This window comes from Mesocricetus auratus, unplaced genomic scaffold (genome assembly GCF_017639785.1).
Source record: "Mesocricetus auratus isolate SY011 unplaced genomic scaffold, BCM_Maur_2.0 Super-Scaffold_100008, whole genome shotgun sequence".
NCBI lineage: Eukaryota > Metazoa > Chordata > Mammalia > Rodentia > Cricetidae > Mesocricetus > Mesocricetus auratus.
Window position 1 is genome coordinate 73954141 of NW_024429192.1, and position 19801 is coordinate 73973941.

At 48.4% G+C, this 19801-nt stretch overlaps 2 protein-coding genes across 3 annotated transcripts in view; both read left to right on the top strand.

The window, feature by feature from the left end:
* The first annotated feature begins 8649 nt into the window (after positions 1–8649).
* Positions 8650–12736, top strand: Rtl10 (retrotransposon Gag like 10). Its single transcript, XM_040751446.1, is given in 6 exon segments — positions 8650–9112; positions 10856–11140; positions 11143–11326; positions 11328–11389; positions 11392–11455; positions 11457–12736. Coding segments are annotated over 6 exon segments (1212 nt in total). The 3' UTR covers positions 11611–12736.
* Positions 8720–19801, top strand: part of Gnb1l (G protein subunit beta 1 like) — a 68981-nt gene continuing 57899 nt past the window's right edge. For both annotated transcript variants that reach the window (XM_005077509.4, XM_021231470.2), the window contains exons 1-2: positions 8720–8907; positions 9017–9112. The gene's annotated coding sequence lies outside the window, so the exon portion shown is untranslated. The remainder of the gene's footprint in view (positions 8908–9016; positions 9113–19801) is intronic.

The following is a 19801-nucleotide window of genomic DNA, read 5'->3' on the forward strand; positions in this document are numbered from 1 at the left end:
GCCCAGCACATATGACTGGCCTGATAAGCACCCTGGCATGAGACAGAGGGACCCTGCTGTCTCCTTTGCTCTACTTATGTCAGAAAGGCACACTGGCCATGCATGACAAGAGCACCTGTGTCTCCAGCATCTTCACCTAACTTCCCTGGAAGCAGATACAGTTAGCTCCTAACCCACAAGAGCCAAGCTATGCAGTGGAGTGTCAGTGTAAAAACTGTGTCTGCTTACGTTTTTTTCTGCTTGTAGTTTTTAATGGAGGCCCTGCTTGATGAGTGAGGAAAGCAATTCCCAGACCCCCCCCCCCAGGAGTCTCTGTGAGCTGAGATGGCAAAGCCAGGACTTAGGCATGTCTGCCCTTCTACCCTCCCCTCAGAGGCCTAAGTACCAGTTCCCAGCCTGAGGGAGAGGGTGGATGGGAGGCAAGACCTTCAGAAGGCTTCAATGGCTCATTGTTCTGCCTGTGGTGGCTGGAATTGGGCCGGCCCATTATAATAATAAAGTTCTAACACTCAGCCAGTGGCTGGGTTTCCATAGCTTGGGGAGTATTTAATTTTCAAAGTCTTTGGGAGGGAAGCTGTGTAAATGGAGTTTGTTGTTCCCATCAGCCCATTCTTTGCAAGGCCAAGGCTCCTATCCCGTGCCTTCATTCTCTCAGAAGCTGCTGTACCTGTCAGCTCCCCAGTGTCCAGGCATGCCAGGACGGGCAGCTTTCCTAGGAGACCCAGACACAATGTGAGTGAGTCTTGCCTTCACCAGCTCAGACAGGCTCTCACTCCACCCCACCAACTTGGCTAAAGGCCACTGAGGGGACCGGATGCCTGATTCCATGGGGGTTAAATGGATTGAATGAAGTTCCTCTGCCGTGGACATTCTCCTCAGCACACAGCTGGCCTGACTAGCTTTTCTTTTTTGCTTTTGAAAAAGTCTCAATTAGCCTACCCAGCCTGGAACTTTCTATGTTCAAGTCTCAGATTTGCAGAAGTCTGCCTGCCTCTGCCTGGAGTGCTGGGCCACCACAGCCGGCCTTTGCCTGTTCTTTCTGCCATGTCCTGTGTGATTGTCAGAGGCCAGTAGTGTGTCTTTGCCTCTGCCTTAATTGAATTTTCCTTCCTCAGACTCCGTAGTATTCAGTGCAGGGTCTCCCTCCTGCTCAGCGCTCCCATGGAATGTTCATTCTGTTATCTGAAAGGGGTGGGGTTTTTTCTTTCCCCTCTTATCCAAAGAGGCCTTCTTTTTCTAATGTTTAGGGGAAAATGGAAAACCAATATGGTTTCTGGCAATCATAACCACTGAGCCATCTCTCTGGCAAAGCCTACATAAATATAAATATTTAAAAAATAGTAAGACAAAGCTAATTCCTGCCTGGTCTACAAAGAGTTTCAGGTCAGCCAGGACTGTATCGTGAAACCCTGTCTGGGGGGTGGGGAAGGGAGAAAGAGATGCTGAGTGTTGAGAGCACTTGTTGCTCTTGAAGAGGACCCGGGTTCCATTGTCATAACCCATGTTGGGGCTCACAACCATCTGAACTCCAGCACAGGGGATCTGCCCTGTGAGGACACCAGTCACACACAGGGTACACATACATGCATAGGTAAATCTAAAACAATTTTTAAATTAATTCATGTTTATGTATATGCATGTACCTGTGTGAGTTTCTGTGCACCATGTGAATGCAGGAGTCCTTGGAGACCAGAGCAGGCACCAGACCCTGGAAAGGGTGTCACTGCAGCTAAATTAAAACTATAGGCAATAACATTACAAGCAGAGAAAGTTACAAAGCAATACCTGCTTTAGATGTACATACTAAATTCCTTTTAAGAAATTAGCAATACATAAAAGGAATTTATTATGGCCAAATAGGATACATCCCAGGAATGCAAGATGGTTTCTTTTGAACATTCTATCTGTATACTTTAGGGCATTAACCAAATGTAAAGAAAATATAAGAGAACGTGCATTTGACTAAGTTTATCATACTTTTTTGAAAGCCACTCTCAGAAAAAAATGCAGTTAAGAGCACTGACTGCTCTTCCTGGGGATCAGGCTCTGTTCCCAGCACCCACTTGGTGACTCACAAAGGTCTGTAAGTCTAGTTCTGGGGATTCCATGCCTCTTCTGGCCTCTGAGCACCAGGTACGCATGTGGTGCACACACATTCAAGACAAAGCATCTAGCATATCAAACAAAATTTAATAATAAAACTGTAAAAATCAAGCAACAAAACTTCAAACTAGCAAAAAAGTGGGATGAGTAGCAGCCGCTGATGTCACACTTTGTGGTGAAAAACTCCAGTATTTCCTTTTAAGATTCGGAAGAAGTCAAAGGTGCCCACTGCTACTACTTTCCTTGTGTTGCTGAAATTTCTGAGTATTTCCATGGGCAACAGTAATAGTAATAACAATGTATTGTGTGGTATGCAGTGTAAGGAAGATTGTGGTTTGAAAGAGAATGGCCCCCCAAAGGGGTGGCCCTGTTAGGAGGTGTGGCCTTGTTGGAGTTGGTGCGGTCTTGTTGGAGGAAGTGTGTCACAGTGGCAGTGGGCTTTGAGGTATCACATATGCTCAGGCCACACCCAGTGTTTCAGTTCACTTCCTGCTGGGCGCTGATCAAGATTCAGTTCAGTGCCACGTCTGCCTGCAGGCCACCATGTCCCGCCATGATGATAATGGACTGAACCTCAGAAGCTGTAAGGTCCCATTAAATGTTTTCTTTTATGAGAGTTGCTGTGGTCATGGTGTCTCTTCATATCAATTTGATATGACAATGATATGCAGATGCCCTACACAGTCTTCTGTGTCTGTGGATTCTGAATCAACCAGCTGTGGCCGAAAATATTCAGTGAGGGGGGTAAGATAGCTCATTAGGTAATTAATGTGTTTCTTGCCAAGCCTGATGTCCTGTTTGATCCCTGGGACACACACAGTGGAAGGAGAGAATTACCCCCAGAAGTTGATGTTCTCTGACCTCCACATGTGCATTGTGGCAAATGTACACCACACACACACACACACACACACACACACACACACACACACACACACACACACACACACGCGCGCCCCACATAACAAGTATTTAAAATAATTTTTAGATCAGGCTGGCCTTAAACTCAAGATCCTCCTGCCTCACCTTCCTGAGTTGTGAGATTACCAGGCTCTGCTACCATGCTTAGTTCTGCTGAAAAGGGTAAAGAAGACCAAAAAAAAAAAAAAAGGAAAAGACACACTGTGTTCACAGATTGGAAAACTTAGTATTTTGTGATGGGTCTCATTCACATTGGGTCCTAGCCCAACATTTTCTTGTATTTATTTTGGGGGGAGTGGTGGGACAGGGTTTATCCTGGAACTCGCTCTGTAGACCAGACTGGTGTTGAACTCTCAGAGATCCTCCTGCCTCTGCCTTCTGGGTTCTGGGACTAAAGGCTTGCATCACCACACCTGGAACCCCAGTCCAACATTTTAAAGCATCAATACACCTTAAGTGATTAAAAGACTTAAGCAATTACTATTAATATTCCAATGGTATTTTGGAAAAGTAGAAAAACCTACCCTAAAGAGGGCATGCCTGTAATCCCAGAGCTTGTGAGAGAAGCTGAGACAGCAGGATTTCAAATAATGTGTGTTATGAAGGATAGATAGGTTGATATGTAGATGCCCTAGACAGTCTTCTGTGTCTGCTGATTCTGCATCAATACATTCAACCAGCGGTGGCAGAAAATACTCGACAAGGGGGTGAGATAGCTCACCTGCCAGTCAATACTACAGAATGAGACTGCCTCCGTAAGAAAGAAAGGGGGAGAAGGGAGGGAGAAACCACCCTAAAACTCACAAAGAGTCTCAAGGAACCCTTAGGAGCACCCCCCCATTTCAAACTTAACTGCAAAGCTACAGTAATTAGTACAGGGTGGCACTGACATTAAATCAGACATATATCTGGATGGTGGTGACACACACCTTTAATCCCAGCACTCAGGAGGCAAAGGCAGGCAGATCTCTGTGAGTTCGAGAACAGCTTGGTCTACAGAGCGAGTTCCAGGACAGCCTCCAAAACAAAAACAAACTACAAAGCAACACAGAGAAACCCTATCTCAAAAAAACAAAAAAAAGAAAAAAGAAAAAAGAAAAATCACCCAGTGACAAAGAGGGAGGACTGATGAGCATAGGGGTCAAGACTGGGCTTGTTTAACTCACAGGAACAGCTGATCTGAACAAGGGGGAGCCCTTGAACCCCAGAGTGATGGCTGAGAATCCAGCATGGGACTGATCCAGACCCCCTGAATGTAGGTGTCAGTGAGGAGGCCCCGGCCATCTATGGGGCCTTGGGCAGTAGATTAGTATTCATTCCTGGCATACAAATGGACTTTGGGTGTCCATCCCACAATGAGAGATGCTCTCTCAGCCTGGACTCTTGGGGGAGGGTCCAGGCCCTGCCCTGGATGAAATGACAGACTATGAACAACCCCCATGGAGGGCCTCACCCTCCCTGGGGAAAGGAGGGATTGGGGGGATTGGTGGGAGGGTGTGGGAGGAGGAGAAGGAGAGGGAGCTGGGATTGACATGTGGAGCAACCTTGTTTCTAATTTTAATTTAAAAATAAAAAAGACAAAAAATATCAGACATATATACCAGTGGAAAATAACAGAAAGTCCAATAGATAAGAAACATGGCTGGGTGGTGATGGCACACACATTTAATCCCAGCAGAGGCAAGATGGGTCTCTGTGAATTCAAGGCCAGTCTGATCTACAGACCAAGTTCCAGGACAGCCATGGCTACATAGTCAAACCTTGTCTCAATAAACCAAAGAAAGAAAAGAAACACACACATATGATTATTTGCACATGTGATGTATGTATGCATGCAGTATTAATGACTTTAAAATGTTTTTGAGTCTCACTATTTTGTCTGAATATGTGTATAACACATGTATGCATTGTTTTCGGGGCCAGATGAAGGTGTTGAATCCCCAGAACTAGAGTTGCAGCCAGTTGTGAGCTGCCATCTCTCCAGCCCCACCAAATGACTCTTTCAAATGACTGCTGTGATTTTTCGTTTGTCTGGTTTTGTTTTTAATATTGGAGGAGTAAGTTTATTGAAGATACCTGGGAAAGCATAGTCAGAGGCAGGGATACCTGGGAGAGTCCAGAGTGAGCAGGACCAGGTTGAAAAGAGGGGAGAGGAAAAGGGAGAGGAGGGGCCGGGCGTTGGTGGCACACGCCTTTAATCCCAGCACTCGGGAGGCAGAGGCAGGCGGATCTCTGTAAGTTCGAGACCAGCCTGGACTGCCACAGAGAAACCCTGTCTCGAAAAAACCAAAAAAAAAAAAAAAAAAAAAAAAAAAAGGGAGAGGAGGGGAAATCAGGTGCAGCAGTCAGGAGGCTGGGCAAAGCTCCAGTGCACCAAACAACTTTTGACAAAAGTGTCAAGATAAACCGGGCATTGGTGGTGCACGCCTTTAATCCCAGCACTGGGAGGCAGAGGCAGGCGGATCTCTGTGAGTTCAAGACCAGCCTGGTCTACAGAATGAGTTCCAGAACAGGCTCCAAAACAATACAGAGAAACCTTGTCTCGAAAAAACAAAACAAAAACAAAAGTATCAAGACAGAGAAAGGACAATGCCTTTAATAAATGGTTCTGGGAAACTGAGTGTCCACGTACCAAGCTGCGAGCATAACTACTTGTTGGCAGTCTTGTTGGCAGTTTGTGGAGGAATTGGAACCCTTATGCAGGACTGATGGCAACAGAAAATGATAAGACTATCTTGGAACACTGGCAGTTTATCGGCAAAAAAAAAAACAAACAAAAGACAAAGTTACTTAGACTTAGGAATTCTAGCCTTTCTTAGTGTATAGCTAAAGAATTAAAATCAGGCTGGAGAGATGGTTCAGTGGTTTAGAGCACTGGCTGCTCTCCCAGAGGACCTGGTTCAATTCCCAGCACCCACCTGGCAGCCTGTAACCATCTGCAAATCCAGTTCCAGGGCATCCAACACCTCTTCTGGCCTCTGAGGGCACCAGGCATGCACATGATGCAGACATAAATGAACATAAAACATTCATAACACATACATTTTTAAAAATTAAAACCAGTGTCCTGACTAGTTTTATGTCAACTTGACACAAGCTAGAGCTTTATCTGAAAAGAGGAACTAATTGAGAAAAATGCCTCCTTAAGATCCAGCTGTAGGGTATTTTCTTAATTATTGGTCAGTGGGGGAGGGCACAGCCCATGGTGGGTGGAGCCACCTCTGGGCTGGTGGTCCTGGGTTCCATAGGAAAGCAGTCTGAGGAAGCTAGGGGAAGCAAGCAGCACCCTTCCGTGGCCTCTGCATCAGCTCTGTCCCATTTGAGTTCCTGTCCTGACTTTCTTTGTACAGTGCTGTAGAAGTGTAAACCAAACAAACCCTTTCCTCCCTAACTTGCTTTTTGGTCATGTGTTTCATCACAGCAATGGAAACCTGACCAGGATACAGTGATTGCCCAGCACTATTTCCCACAGTGGCCAAAGGTGTAAACAGTTCAGTGCATGAAGGATGAAGGGTAAACAAAATGTGGTCACTCGAAGGAGGGGTCAGTCACTTTATTTTCAGGTAATTTTGAAATAGGATCTGACTACGTAGAGCAGGCTGGCCTGGAGCTCACAGAGATTCACCTGCTTCTGCCCCCTGAGTCCTGGGATTTTTTTTTTTTTTGGTTTTTACGAGGACAGGGTCTCTCTGTATTGTTTTGGAGGCTATCGGTCCAGCCTGGCCTCGAACTCACAGAGATCCGCCTGCCTCTGCCTCCCGAGTACTGGGATTAAAGGCGTGTGCCACCACCTCCCGGCTTGAGTCCTGGGATTAAAGGCTGACTTGTTTAAAAAATATTTTATTTTTATATGTAAGAGTGCTTTTGCCTGCATGTATATATATGCAAGCCATTTATTTGCCCAGTGCCAAAGAAACTAGAAAAGGCCATCAGATCCCCCGGAACTATAGTTATGGATGGTTGTAAGCCGCAGTGGGTGCTGGTAAACAAACCGAGGTCCTACACAAGAGCAGTCAGTGCTCTTAACATCTCTCCAGGCACTCAGTCAACACTTAAAAGGAAGGAAACTTAGACGCATGTTATAGCACAGAGGAACCTTGAAAACATACTAAATGAGCCGGGCGTTGGTGGTGCATGCCTTTAATCCCAGCACTCAGGAGGCAGAGGCAGGCGGATCTCTGTGAGTTTGAGATCAGCCTGGACTACCAAGCGAGTTCCAGGACAGGCTCCAAAACAATACAGAGAAACCCTGTCTCAAAAAAAAAAAAAAACTAAAAAAGGAAAAAAAAACATACTAAATGAGATACATTCACAAATGGACAAACACTGTGTGAGCACCAGGTATGTGGGCACACAGTCAAATTTAGACTCAAAATGTGGGTGCTCAGTGTTTGATGAGGGCTCAGTGTTCAATGGAGAACTTCTGCTGTGATGAAATGGCTCTGTGAATGGTGGTGACGGCTGCACAGCCTTATGCATATATTTATTAACACCACTGCTCCATAGTATACTTTGCAATGGTTACTACGATAAATTTTGTCATGCACATTTGAGGCGATGCCCTAAAACAAAACGAAAAGGCCGTTTGGAAAAGGCCTATGTAGGAGGGGCTTGGTTGTGTGGTCTTTCACACAAGCCTGCTGCTCACTCTCTGCTTAGTCCCGGAGTTGGCTCCTGCTGCTTGGGGCCGCAGGGTAATCGGAATTCACAGAAACAACCCCTCCCTTAAGGGAGGAAGTTTAAATTATCAGGTCAATTAGGAAAGATACAACCGAAAAAAAAAATCCAAGTTTCATTCACACTTCAAGGAGGTGTTTCCCGGTTGGGTGCCACTTTTATTATTTTTGGCCCAGGCTACTGAAAGCCCCACAGACCCTTGGAAGGTACAATGTGATCTTTGATTCCCGTTTCAAGGATCAAAGCGAGTGAGTTTGGGTGTAAATGCAGATAACATTTCAGAGATCTTTCATGAAAAGAGTCACCAGAGCGGGGCAGTCAGGGAGCTGGTGTGTAGGCATGTGCTTGCCTTCCTTAAGTATTACCGTGCAGCAAAGCCTTCTGGTCCTTGGACCATCTAAACACGCGTCTGGGTTGTGGGATGACACCACGACGACACGGAGGAGCTAGAGGGACAAACCCTCATATGCATGTGAAGGGCACATAGGCTCTGGGTGCCCACTGGGCTCCCCAGAACCTGGCAGCACGCTGGGCTAGGCAGCCAGCCCTCACCGTCCTCTCTGGATTCTGACAAAGACAATACCCACGCGAGACGAGGAAAGCCCCAGGCCTTGCTTGCTTGCCTGCAGCTACTATGACTCCAAGCAGAGGGATGTGCTGCCAGCTTGCCCTGCCTGTTGCGGCCGGGGTGGATATGCAGACACACTGGGGCTTATCAGGCTCTGAGCATGGCACCGGACGGTGACAGGCACTGGGTGGACCTGTCACTCGGGGAAATACACTCCCCCGGCCTGCAGGCTCAGCAACCACTCAGTACCGGAGACCTCGCGACCCAACCCCCGCTGGCCCACAGCGCAGTTCTCCAGATGACAGCCAGAACTTGGGAAAGCCGCCTCTGCCCTTGCGTGCGACAGGACCAGCCGGCGCCTGCGTACTCAGCCTCTCGGCATGGGAGCGAGTGCGCGCTCCCATCACTCCCTGCGCCGCGCCGTCGCGCTGGCACCCTGCGGACGTCTGCGAGGCAGACGCCTCACGGCTCACGGCGCAGGCGCGGAGAGCCGAGCGTGCGCGCGCAGCCCCGCGGGAAGGCGAGCGGAGCGTGGGGCGTCCGGGGTGGCAGTGCGCACGCCGGAGGGGGGCGTGGCTGACGAGGCGCTGGGTGAAATCCTGGGAACCGGCTACCTCGAGACTTTTCTCGGCGGCGTGGTTAGTGGGGCTGGGTCCGTGCGGCGGCGCGAGGTGGGGCGGCGGGCTGAGGAGTCACGGCCGCGCTCTCCTGATCTCGCTCAGGCTCTTCTCGCTCTTCACTTTGCAGGTGGCTGTGGGATCCTGGCCTCGGAAGCACGCTGCTCTGTCCGGTGTCCGTCAGCAGAGCCTGTGACCCTGGCGGCCTCGCACTGCACATTCTCAGGTAGGAGGGCTTCATTGACCCGGAGTTTATGAGCTGGGTGTCCTGCATCGTGGTTGCGGGCGGGCAGATGGGCGGTGCTGGTAGTCCGTCCTCCACTCATATTTTGACTTTGGGCAAGTTCTGTTCCCGGGTCTCCTGGGTCTTGGAGCAAAGAACTCAGCCAGTGTGTCAGGTACCACGCGCCGCGGGCCCCCTCCGTCTTCTACTAAATTGCTGCCCAATCCAGGAGAAGGAGCGAAGTTACTTAGCGCCAGGCAGGGTTGATGGAGAGAAGAGAGAGAGAGTTCCACAGACTGATAGGCAAGGGCGGTGTGGGATGGATGATCTTGAGGCTCAAAAAGTGAGTGACTGGCTCAGGGTTAGGAAGACCTTAGGCTGAAGCAGGAATAGACTGTTCCCGCGGGGGTGAGGTGGGCTACGCTTCTTCCTAGGTTGCTAGAGGCACTCAGGCAGATAGCATCTTAAGGTTCGTAGTTGGGGTGGCACACTGGCTTCTGGGCATGTTTGTGAGCAACCTGACACCTAGCTGGGGCCTGGGGCCTGGTTTGTGGGCTCTACTTTTTGGGAGCTCACTGAGAGACTGGATCTGGTTCATGATTACGGTGAGGATCCCAGGCCAAGGGCTGGGCTTTCAGGTGTGAGTCAGGGGTCTACCTGAGATGGTCAGAATGCTTGGCTGGTAGAGATGGGTGCGGGTGGTACTGGCAGCCAGGTCGCTTGGGAGGTGCTGGCGCAAATATCAACTTTGCTGTACTTCTCTGGAGAAACTGACTCTGGGTAGTGGCGAACCCGTGGAAAACCAGATGTGAAGATATATGCTGGTCTTGGCGCACCTAAGGGGAGAGCTCCAGGAGGGGTGAAGCAGAGAGTTGAGAGGAGGTCTCAAGCGGTGTGCTTCTCTCTCTAGAGAGACTGGAGCAGTGTGAGAGCCCAGAGGAGGACCCTTTGTCCTTCCTTGTGTGGCCTTGTGACCACAGCTTGGAATAAGGGTGGGTCCAAGCATCAGAAGGAGCTCTGGCCAGGTGCCGGTGGTGACAGATGAGACCCCGAAGTGGAGCTGCAGAATTTCACCTTTGGGGATTAGGGTGTCAGGTTATTGACTGGAATGAGGGTGAGGAATGTGCTCAGGATTGGGTAGCTTTGCCTGCAGGTGGTCTCTGGGATCCTGAGAGCAGGAGGAAACAGACTGAGCCGGGCAAGCTGCCTCTGTCAGGTGTGCCTGCTGCTGGATGGACAAGGATGTTCTGGCATGCACTGCTCTTAGTTTACAGGGTGCTAGCAGCCAGGAGCCCAAGCCTTCCACTCTGAAGGTAGTCCATAGCCTGTGAAATGATTTGTGGTTATGCTAGACTCTACTGCCAGGTTCTGTTCCTCTGCTAATTGGTGTGTGGCTGTACAAAAATCACTTTGCCATTCTTCCTTGGAAATAATAATAGCATCCAACTTGTTGGTGGTCAGCATTCAGCACAAATGGTACAAATAACAGTTACTATTGTCATTGTCCTAAAATTCCGTGAAGTTCTGGTCTAGCCCCTTCTAGGATTGACAGCATCTGTCATTACACCTTGAAAGTCACAGGCAGCATTTGTCTGTTTCCATTACCCTCCCAGGCCAGCCAGTGGGTCCCTCCTTCCACTCAGAGCAGCTAATCAGGTCCTCGGGGGTTTTCTGTCAGCTCAGTGGTGATGGTTGGGCCTAGTCCCTGCTCTTCCCCACCTTGTTTTTGGACAGATTTCCTTGGATGATGGCCTGCATCTGACGGTCCCTCGACTCTTACCGACTCAGCTCCCCTGGCCCTCAGCGTTTCCCTGGAATGGCAGTCTGCCACGCCTTGTCCAGCTGCTTCTTGGCCTGTTGTGTTATGCCTGCCACATCTGTCTGCACCAGACCCCGAATGGGCCCTTTCTTCCTGTACTCCTGGCATACCTCATGGCAGGTGTCATTGGCAGAGCCCTGGTAATCCTACACAGGTGGCAGCCAGTTTCACCAATGCCCACCCTTGGCAGCAGATGGATGGTAGCTCACGGCATGACCCTTGGTGGATTTCTGGATTGAGAGGCCCTTCTGTGGGAACCCCATGTGTGTGTACACCACCATGAATCAGAATAGCACAGCTAATGATTCTTCTGGCAGTAAGCCTCCAGAAAGAGGCCCTCCAGCTGGATGCATACCAGACCTCTGGCCACTCAGGACAGACCTCCACTGGGTTCCTAGCTTCAACCTTTGATGGCTTTCCATGACTGCTAGTCTGTTTTTTGGCCCCACTGGGAGATTATATGTTTTCCACTTTGAATACCATCAGGAAAATCTCAGCTGTGTCTGTGAGAGCCTCAGTTGACTGACAAGGCCTAGCCTAGCCTGATGATTATGAACTCTTCTGCCAGGATCTCAAAGAAATTATTCAAGACCCAAACAGTTTTGTTGAGTACCATGCCACTGTCTCCTGTTCTCTGCCTTCCACATCAAGCCAGTCTCCGGTGGCCCCCAGAGCTGCGTAGAGTAAGACATTACATGTTAGGTTCTCAGTGGGCCTAGCACTCAGAAGGATACTCTCCTGAGGCCTGCTTTACCTGCTCCCTCCAACTCCTGCTTGGTCTAGGCCACCGAGCAGCAGCTGCCAAGGAGAGCTACCCTGGGCTCCAAGAGCCCGTGACCCAGTCTGAATGCAGTGCTGTGAGGCCAGCTGCCTCCCATCCAAAGGATGCAGACCCCAAACTTGTCTCAGTACCTTCAAAATCTGTTGACTCCTATTCCTGAAGCTAGAGTCAGCTCATCTGGGGAGCTGAGAACCCCAGAAAACAGAAGAATTCTGAAACCTTAGGGGACCAGAAAGTATCTCTGGGTACCAGACATCCCATAAGAGCCATCCTTTGTTATGTTCCCTAGTCCTCCCTCATCCCTGCATTCTGACCGTGCTCTAGATGTACATCAGTGTTCCTGGTGATGAAGGGCTATACAGCGAGGGGACCCACAGCACCCAGACAGCACAGTGCTGCTACAGATGACTCCACTGACCCATGGCTGGATAGCTAGACAGGCATGTGAGCTTTCCCTGCTCCTGCCAGAATGTGGGCCTGTGTTGGGTTCCTAGGTGAGGTCCTATCCCACCTGGAAGACCTGGAAGTACTGTTCCACCTGGCCAGTTCCTACAGGAAAGTTTCTGTAGGTCAGCCCCCATCAGACTGTAGCACTCTTGCTAGATGCTGCCTCCACAAAGAACCATGATGGCATTTCTGGGCCCTCGCCCTGCCGTCTGGCCTCTGATGCTAGACTGCTTGAAGTGGAAAGAAGACTGCTTGAAGGAAGCCACTGCTCCTTTTTAACTGGTTTGCTTTTTTGTTTTTGAGGCAATGCTTCACTACATAATCTTGGCTGGCCTGGAACTTGATATGTACCACTCTGGCCTTGATCTCACAGAGAATCCCCTGCCTCTGCCTCTGACTTCTGGGTTTAAATCTTTTTTTTTTTCCCAGTGGTGTATCTATGGAGTATAATGTAATGGATACATGGATGTATAATGATCCAATCTGGTGATTGCTGTTTTCTTTTCCTAAATGTTAATCATTTCTTTGTATGGAATTGTATTTGCACTCCCTCATGATTCCTTATAAAATATGAAATGCATTATTGTCACCTGTAAGTGTATGTTTTGTTATGGAGTTATCTAACCTTCTTGTCTCCTAGTCTTTTCTGTCCTGTTATCATTATCTGCCTTCTGCTTCTACCAGATCAACTCTGAGAGCTTCCACGTGCAGATACATGTGGCATTTGTCTGTCTGTGCCTGGGCTTACTTACTTAATAGTGCCTTTGGTTCCATGTTGCTTGGATTTGGGTTTTTTTTGTTTTTTGTTTTTTGTTTGTTTGTTTTTTTGGTTTTGGTTTTGGTTTTTACAAGACAGGGTTTCTCTGTATTGTTTTGGAGGCTGTCGGTCCAGCCTGGCCTTGAACTCACAGAGAACCGCCTGCCTCTGCCTCCCGAGTACTGGGATTAAAGGCGTGTGCCACCACCGCCCAGCTCTGTTTTGTTGTTTTTTTATGGTTAAATAATACCCAATTGTATGTACATACTGCCTTTTAAAAACCCACTTATCTGATATTGCACACTTTGGTGGATTTCATTTCTTATGGGCAGTGCAGAAGCAACCATATTCATCCTCTGTTTTGTTGTTTTTTATGGTTAAATAATACCCAATTGTATGTACATACTGCCTTTTAAAAACCCACTTATCTGATATTGCACACTTTGGTGGATTTCATTTCTTATGGGCAGTGCAGAAGCAACCATATTCATCCTTCTGAGGGATAAGATGACATCTTAGCTGGGAACCATACTTCCTGTGTGCTTATTCAAAGCCCTGGCCTACTGGGAGGTTTGAATGAAGAAGGGTAGGAGCTAAACCTCTTGCTAGGCTCAACTCTACTCATTCCCCTCTTTACATGGCAACATTCTCACTACACCTGGTTATGCTTACAAAAGCCACTTCCTGCTCTGCAAACGCTCAAGTACACACACACACACACACACACACACACACACACACATACATGCATTGATGCTTCAACACTTAAAGCCACGTTGATGGAAATGACTTGCATCTCCTAGCAGATTGAGCTTCCTTGTCATGGTTTTGGCATAGATACGTGTTGCTGAAAGCATCACTGGTCTCAATAAACGGGAATTGATTTACTGCTGAATTATGGTGACTGCTAACAGTCCTTGTTTTGTGAACAGAAGTTCTATACCCAGTCTGTCAGCAGAACACAGCAAGTGTTACAGGTGTGCAGTGGTGGTTCCCAGTGGAGGCTGTGAAGGTGAGAGGGTCTGATAGAAGGGGTGGGGCCAGAGGGGGCAGGGAGTGCCAGGTGTTGGGTGGCCTTGGGTAAAGAAGAGCAGGTAGCAGAGGGAATGTGAGGCCTGGGATTGGAATGAGGAAAGACCAGTTTTGCACAAGGATGAGTTTCCAGGGGGAGCTGAGCACACACACACACTCCTTTGAGCCAGATTGATCTGAGATGGAGACAGCCTAGCAGTATGCAGCATGTGCCTACTTAGACAAGAGAGGAAACTTTCCTGGACACTTAACAGAACCATTACCAGGAGATACAGCTGGCTGCTTTAGGAGAGGCCATGATGAGCAAACATCTGGTGAGACTTGGATCAGGTCGTTGGACTGTTTGGTACCTTGCTAAAGAGATGTTTTGGGTCCAGGTGGTTTATTTGGAAATTATTTCTAGGCACAGACGTCAGTATACACAAAACAGCTGGGAATGTTGCTAACAAATGATTGTGCAGCAGCCCTAGGCTTCTGTTAGGGTTTGCCCAGCTGTTCCTTGATTGTTCATCGCTGGAACGGACTGTTCTCTTCTTCAGTTGTCTGTGGCTAGGCCTGCCAGTGACTCTGTGGTGGGACCTGGAATGGCTCTCTGGGACGATGGTCTAGTTACTCACTGACCCTTGTATCTTGCTGGCCCTTAATGCATCTACCTTCCCACCTCTGATGGACCTGAAGTGGATGAACCCTTCTGCTTGAAATCACCATCATTCCTGTTGACCCCGCTCTTCCAGGGGCATCTCTTGAAGGCTTGGGAATGGTTGCCTACGTCTGCAGGCCTTTTGCTTTCAGCAGAGTCTGAGACATTGGGAGACTTTGTAATGCTCCAACATTTGAAGCACTTGGATTTTGGAATAGAGAAACAACAGTGAGGCAAACTATTTTAGAGCCATATAGGTAGACAATTTAGTACGTTATTTGTGGTGTTTCAAATGCATGTCAGGAAAACCACTTTGATAACCGGTTGGCTTTCTGGGAAGCAGTGGAGCAGCACACCCATATCAATCGTGCCAGCACACACTCCAGATGGATTAAAGATGGCATTTTTTAAGGTCATAAAAATACTTGTTAGCTTCCAATTGTAACAAGGGCCAAATAATCAGTTTGTGAGAGGAAAGGTCTGGGGTCACAATTTTGGAGGTTTTAGTACACTATTTGTTGGTAGCATGTCAGGGTGGCCCCATGTAGCAAAACCATTCACCTCATGTCTAGGATGAGAAAAAAATGAAAAGAAGGGGCAGAGATCCCAGTATCCCTTTCAAGGACACTTCTGTGACTTGAAACCTCCTATGTACCTCACCTAAGGTTCCACTACCTCCCCGCAGAGCATTTAAGATCAAACTAGAGCAGTTCTACAGAAAACACAAGTAGTTCTACAAGTTAAGTTTCACATGTCCCAAATTGCCAAGGGTATGGCAGATGGACGCCATCTTGTTGTTGTTGGGGCTATAAAATGCTTAGGTTTCACCATGTTAACAGTTGTATGTATATACAGTATATATATATATACAGTATATATGTAGTCTGACCACTTGCCCATATGCTGTATGGTGTGTGTATCTGAGAGTGGAGTTGAGTTTAGTCACACCCTGTTTCTTCACCTGACCCCTGTTAGGTGTTAGTTTGTCCTCACTGGCTGCCCAGGGTTGAATGAGGATATCCACTGTGCCCTGACTGAGGCCTAAGCACCTGTGACTTTCTGTCATTACATTATGAACAGCAAAATTAGAAGCGTTAAAGATCCAGCAATAGGGGCAGAGCAAGTAGAGCTGTCATTCTTACAGCTTCTGTCAGCATCAGCTAGAACCTGAGTGGGCACCTCATTGCTGCCCACCCCACGATTCTGGGCGTGGACTGGATATGCTCTGCTTTTGTTGTACTTCAGAAACACTTATCACACGTCTCCCACCAGCACATACTCCTGCACAGTCAGTGATGCCATTGGAGCCATGGGTCACCCCACCCACTCTGCTGCAGCCAGAGCCACCGCTGCACCTGAGCTACAGAGGTCCTCCTCATGTGGGTGGTATCTGAGTCACTGTGTGTGAAGAGACACTATGACCAAGGCAACTCTCTTAAAAGAAAACATTTAACTGGGGGCTTCTTACAGCTTCAGAGGCTTAGTCATTTTCATCATGGTGGGGAGCATGGTGGCAGGCGTGGCACTGAAGCAGTAGCTAAACAAGAAGTTGAGAGCTATACCCTGGTGTAGAGAAAGAGACTCGGAGGGCTTGGCGTGGCTCTTGAGGCCTCAGAGTCCACCCCAGTGACACACTTGCTCTAACAAGGCCATATCTCTTAATCCTTCTAATCCTTTCAAATAGTGCCACTCCCTGATGACTGCACTGTAAATGAGGTTTCTCTGTACTGCCCCATTCCACAGCTGCTTTTAAATAATCACCCAGAGGCTTAATAATATTAATTGCAAAATGCTGAGGCTTATTACTAACTAGCTCTTACTTTTTTTTTTCCGAGACAGGGTTTTTCTGTATTGTTTTGGAGGCTGTCCTGGAACTCACTCTGTAGACCAGGCTGGCCTCAAACTCACAGAGATCTGCCTGCCTCTGCCTCCCGAGTGCCGGGATTAAAGGCATGTGCCACCAATGCCCCCTGGTAGCTCTTTTAAATGAACCCATTTCTATGAATCTATGTTTTGCCACATGTCTCTGTGGCTTTACCTGTGCTCTAATACATCTTGTTCCTCTGGTGGCTGGTGGCACCTCCCCAACTCCCCCTTTCTCCCTGTATTCAGTTTGGCTTTCCCATCTATCTTTATTCTGCTTTGCTATAGGCCAAAGCAGCTTCTTTATTAACCAATGAGAGGAATACATATTCATACCCTACAGGAGGATTATCCCACAGCACTAAGCATTCAAATATATGAGCCTATAGGGGCCATTCTTATGCAGACCATCAAGGTCAGCTACTTAGTACTGAACTGAGTAAGCAGCCCTTCACATCGGAGGCAGCCATTGTAGAGAGAGGGTAGGCCTGTAATCCACAGTGTGTGTGTTAAAACCAGAAGTGCATCTCCTATGTTTCTGGAGTGGAGAAATCCAAGATCAAGTTGCAGGTAGAGTGGTTTTTCCTAAGGCTTCCCCTTGGTTTGTGAATGGCCATCTTCCCTGTGTCCTTGCCCAATCAATCCCTCTGAATGTGTTTCCATGTCCTAATCTACTGGGACACCAAGCATATTGGATCAGGCCTACCCTAAAGATATTTTACCTAAACTACCTCTTTAAGTACAGTAGCCAAATATAAGCATGTTCTGTCACACAGTGGGGACTAGGACTTCAGCTGAAGAATTTGGGTACTTCAGCCTAGAGCAATGCCTGAGATGATTTTATTTTCATTTTGTAGTTTTCAACAGTGCTGTGGACAGCCCTCTGTACGTATGCGGGGCCCCTCAGGGCCTTGGTCTTGGGGCTGGTGCTGAGGTGTGGAATTGCTAGTCTCTACCCTCAGTAGGCTGTTCCTAGTTGTTCTGCACATTGGCTTGTTTCATTTATTATTTAAGAAAATTTCCCTACATGAGGGTTCAAAGGCATTGTCCTATTTTCCTAAAGTCTCATGTGTTGCCTTTGACATTAAGCCTGGAGTCTCCTTGTTAGTGTGACTGGGATAAGGGAGGTCTTCTGTCAAGGCTGTGATAGGCAGAGAATCTGACAACCATAATGGCTATGTAACCTGAGCAAGCAATAAATTTTTCATGTGTGAGGTCACTGAGAGGGGTCTGTGTGTGTGTCTGTGTGTGTGTGTGTGTGTGTCTGTGTGTGTATGTCTGTGTGTGTGCGTGCATGTGCATGTGCCTGCACATGCCAGAGTGCAGTCTGTTCCATAGCACCCTGTCCCCCCACTCCCCTTTTCCTTGGAGCGCAAACTGGTTCTGGCCTCAGCCACTGACCGTTCCCCTGGCTGCACTCTGTTCTGGTCTGCCCTTAGCCCGGTTTGTAAGGAGTCTTGATTTTTTTTTTTTTTTGGTTTTTTGAGACAGGGTTTCTCTGTGGCTTTGGAGGCTGTCCTGGAACTCTCTCTGTAGACCAGGCTGGTCTCGAACTCACAGAGATCCGCCTGCCTCTGCCTCCCAAGTGCTGGGATTAAAGGCGTGTACCACCAACGCCCGGCTGCCCGCTATTCTTAATCTCTACAGCTCATGGGTTCCACTTCCCTTACCCCAGCTTCTGATTCCTATAAAAATCTGACATTTCACGGGCAGTGGTGGTGCACTCCTTTAATCTCAGCACTGGGGAGATAGAGGCAGGAGGATCTCTGTGAGTTCAAGACCAGCCTGGCGTACAGAATTCCTGGACAGCCATGAATTTGAAACCCTGTCTCAAAAACAAAAACAAAAAAATCTGCCATTTCAGCCATGTACTCTTTGTCCTTCCCTCTCTTGACTGTCTTTTGGCCTTCTCTCTCTTCCTCTCTTGCTCTCTCCCTCCCTCTCTCCTCTCAATCTACTGGTCATCCTTACTGTACTTTCTCTCCCTCCTCTGTATTCTTCCAGATGCCTCTGGCTGTACTCTCCCTCATATCTACCATAGAAACCTTCTCCTCAACCATACCCAGTAGCTGTCATGTCTTTATTTCATTCAGTGCTGGGATTAAAGGCGTGCTCCACCAACGCCCGGCTAGGAGTCTTGATTTTATGGTAGAGAGGAGAGGAGAATGTAGTGGGCTCTGATGTCCCCTTCACCCTGCTCTTCCAGCACTTCTGTCTCCCATCCTGGGATGGCTGTGTCTGTGGACAGCATGCTTGAGCCTGTTCTCCAGGACAGCAGGAGACCCAGGTTCCCTCAGTAACCACTATGTGTGTCCTCTGTGGCAGCACTGAGCTCTGGAGGGTCGGGGTGGGTGAGCCCAGCAAGCTAAGAGGCGTGGCATGTAGGTGCTCTTAGATGCTTGTGTATTTGTCAGGTTCGTCTGCTGTACTGCTGGCTGAGCTACCAGACAGATGAAAAGAGACATCTGACTTCTTCCCTTTCCCCATGCTGTCCCTTGTGTCTGTCTGTACAGTGCAGGGACCCAGATATTTGGCACCAATGTACCCACTGCCATGGCTAAGAAAACCTTCTCCGTGGGGACTTGGTTACTGAGCCCTAGAGCTGGTTCTAGCACAAAGTGTGGTCACACTTCCTTAGAGCAGCAAGACTTGCCATGTGTTCAGACACAGAAAGGCCGGGACCTGGTGCTTGCTAGGTTCCCACCTCTGCCCATACATGTCTCAGAACAGGTTTCCTTCCTGACAACTCTTAGGCTCCTTATAAGCAGGACTAATACCCTTGGGTGCTTGTTCTTGGAGAGTCCCTATCTGCCCTGCAGCTCAGGAACTCCATCAGTGACTGGAATACTCTGTGGCCCACATGCTCCATCCAAGAGACTTGTAAGTCCAAGGGTGAAAACCACCTCATGTACCTAACTTCTGGGATCCACTCACACTACTCCACTAGCCTGGCCTTGCCACTGTGACAGTTGTTAGCCATAAGGACTTAGCTGTCTGTGTACCTGACAGGGACTTGAAATGATACTGTTGGGAAAAAGAGATAGCATGGGTGGACTGGAGGAGGGCTGTGATGATCTGTGCTTACTGCCTTGGTCTGTCACATGGGCTGTATCTCCAGCAGGGTAGGCCTGATAGGAAGCTGGGACTGTAGCTGGTCTCTGTCACCTGTGTAATTGGGGCCTGTTTAGAGGGGGCCTATGAAACCTGATGGGGTGAGTAACTCGAAGGCACTGTTGGCCAGGAGGTGTAGAGGACTGAGGTTGGACACTGCCCTCAGGAAAGTACATGAATCCTGATTGGACAGCATCACCTCAGAGTTAGAGCAATACTTGCCAGGTGCTAGGCTTCTGCTG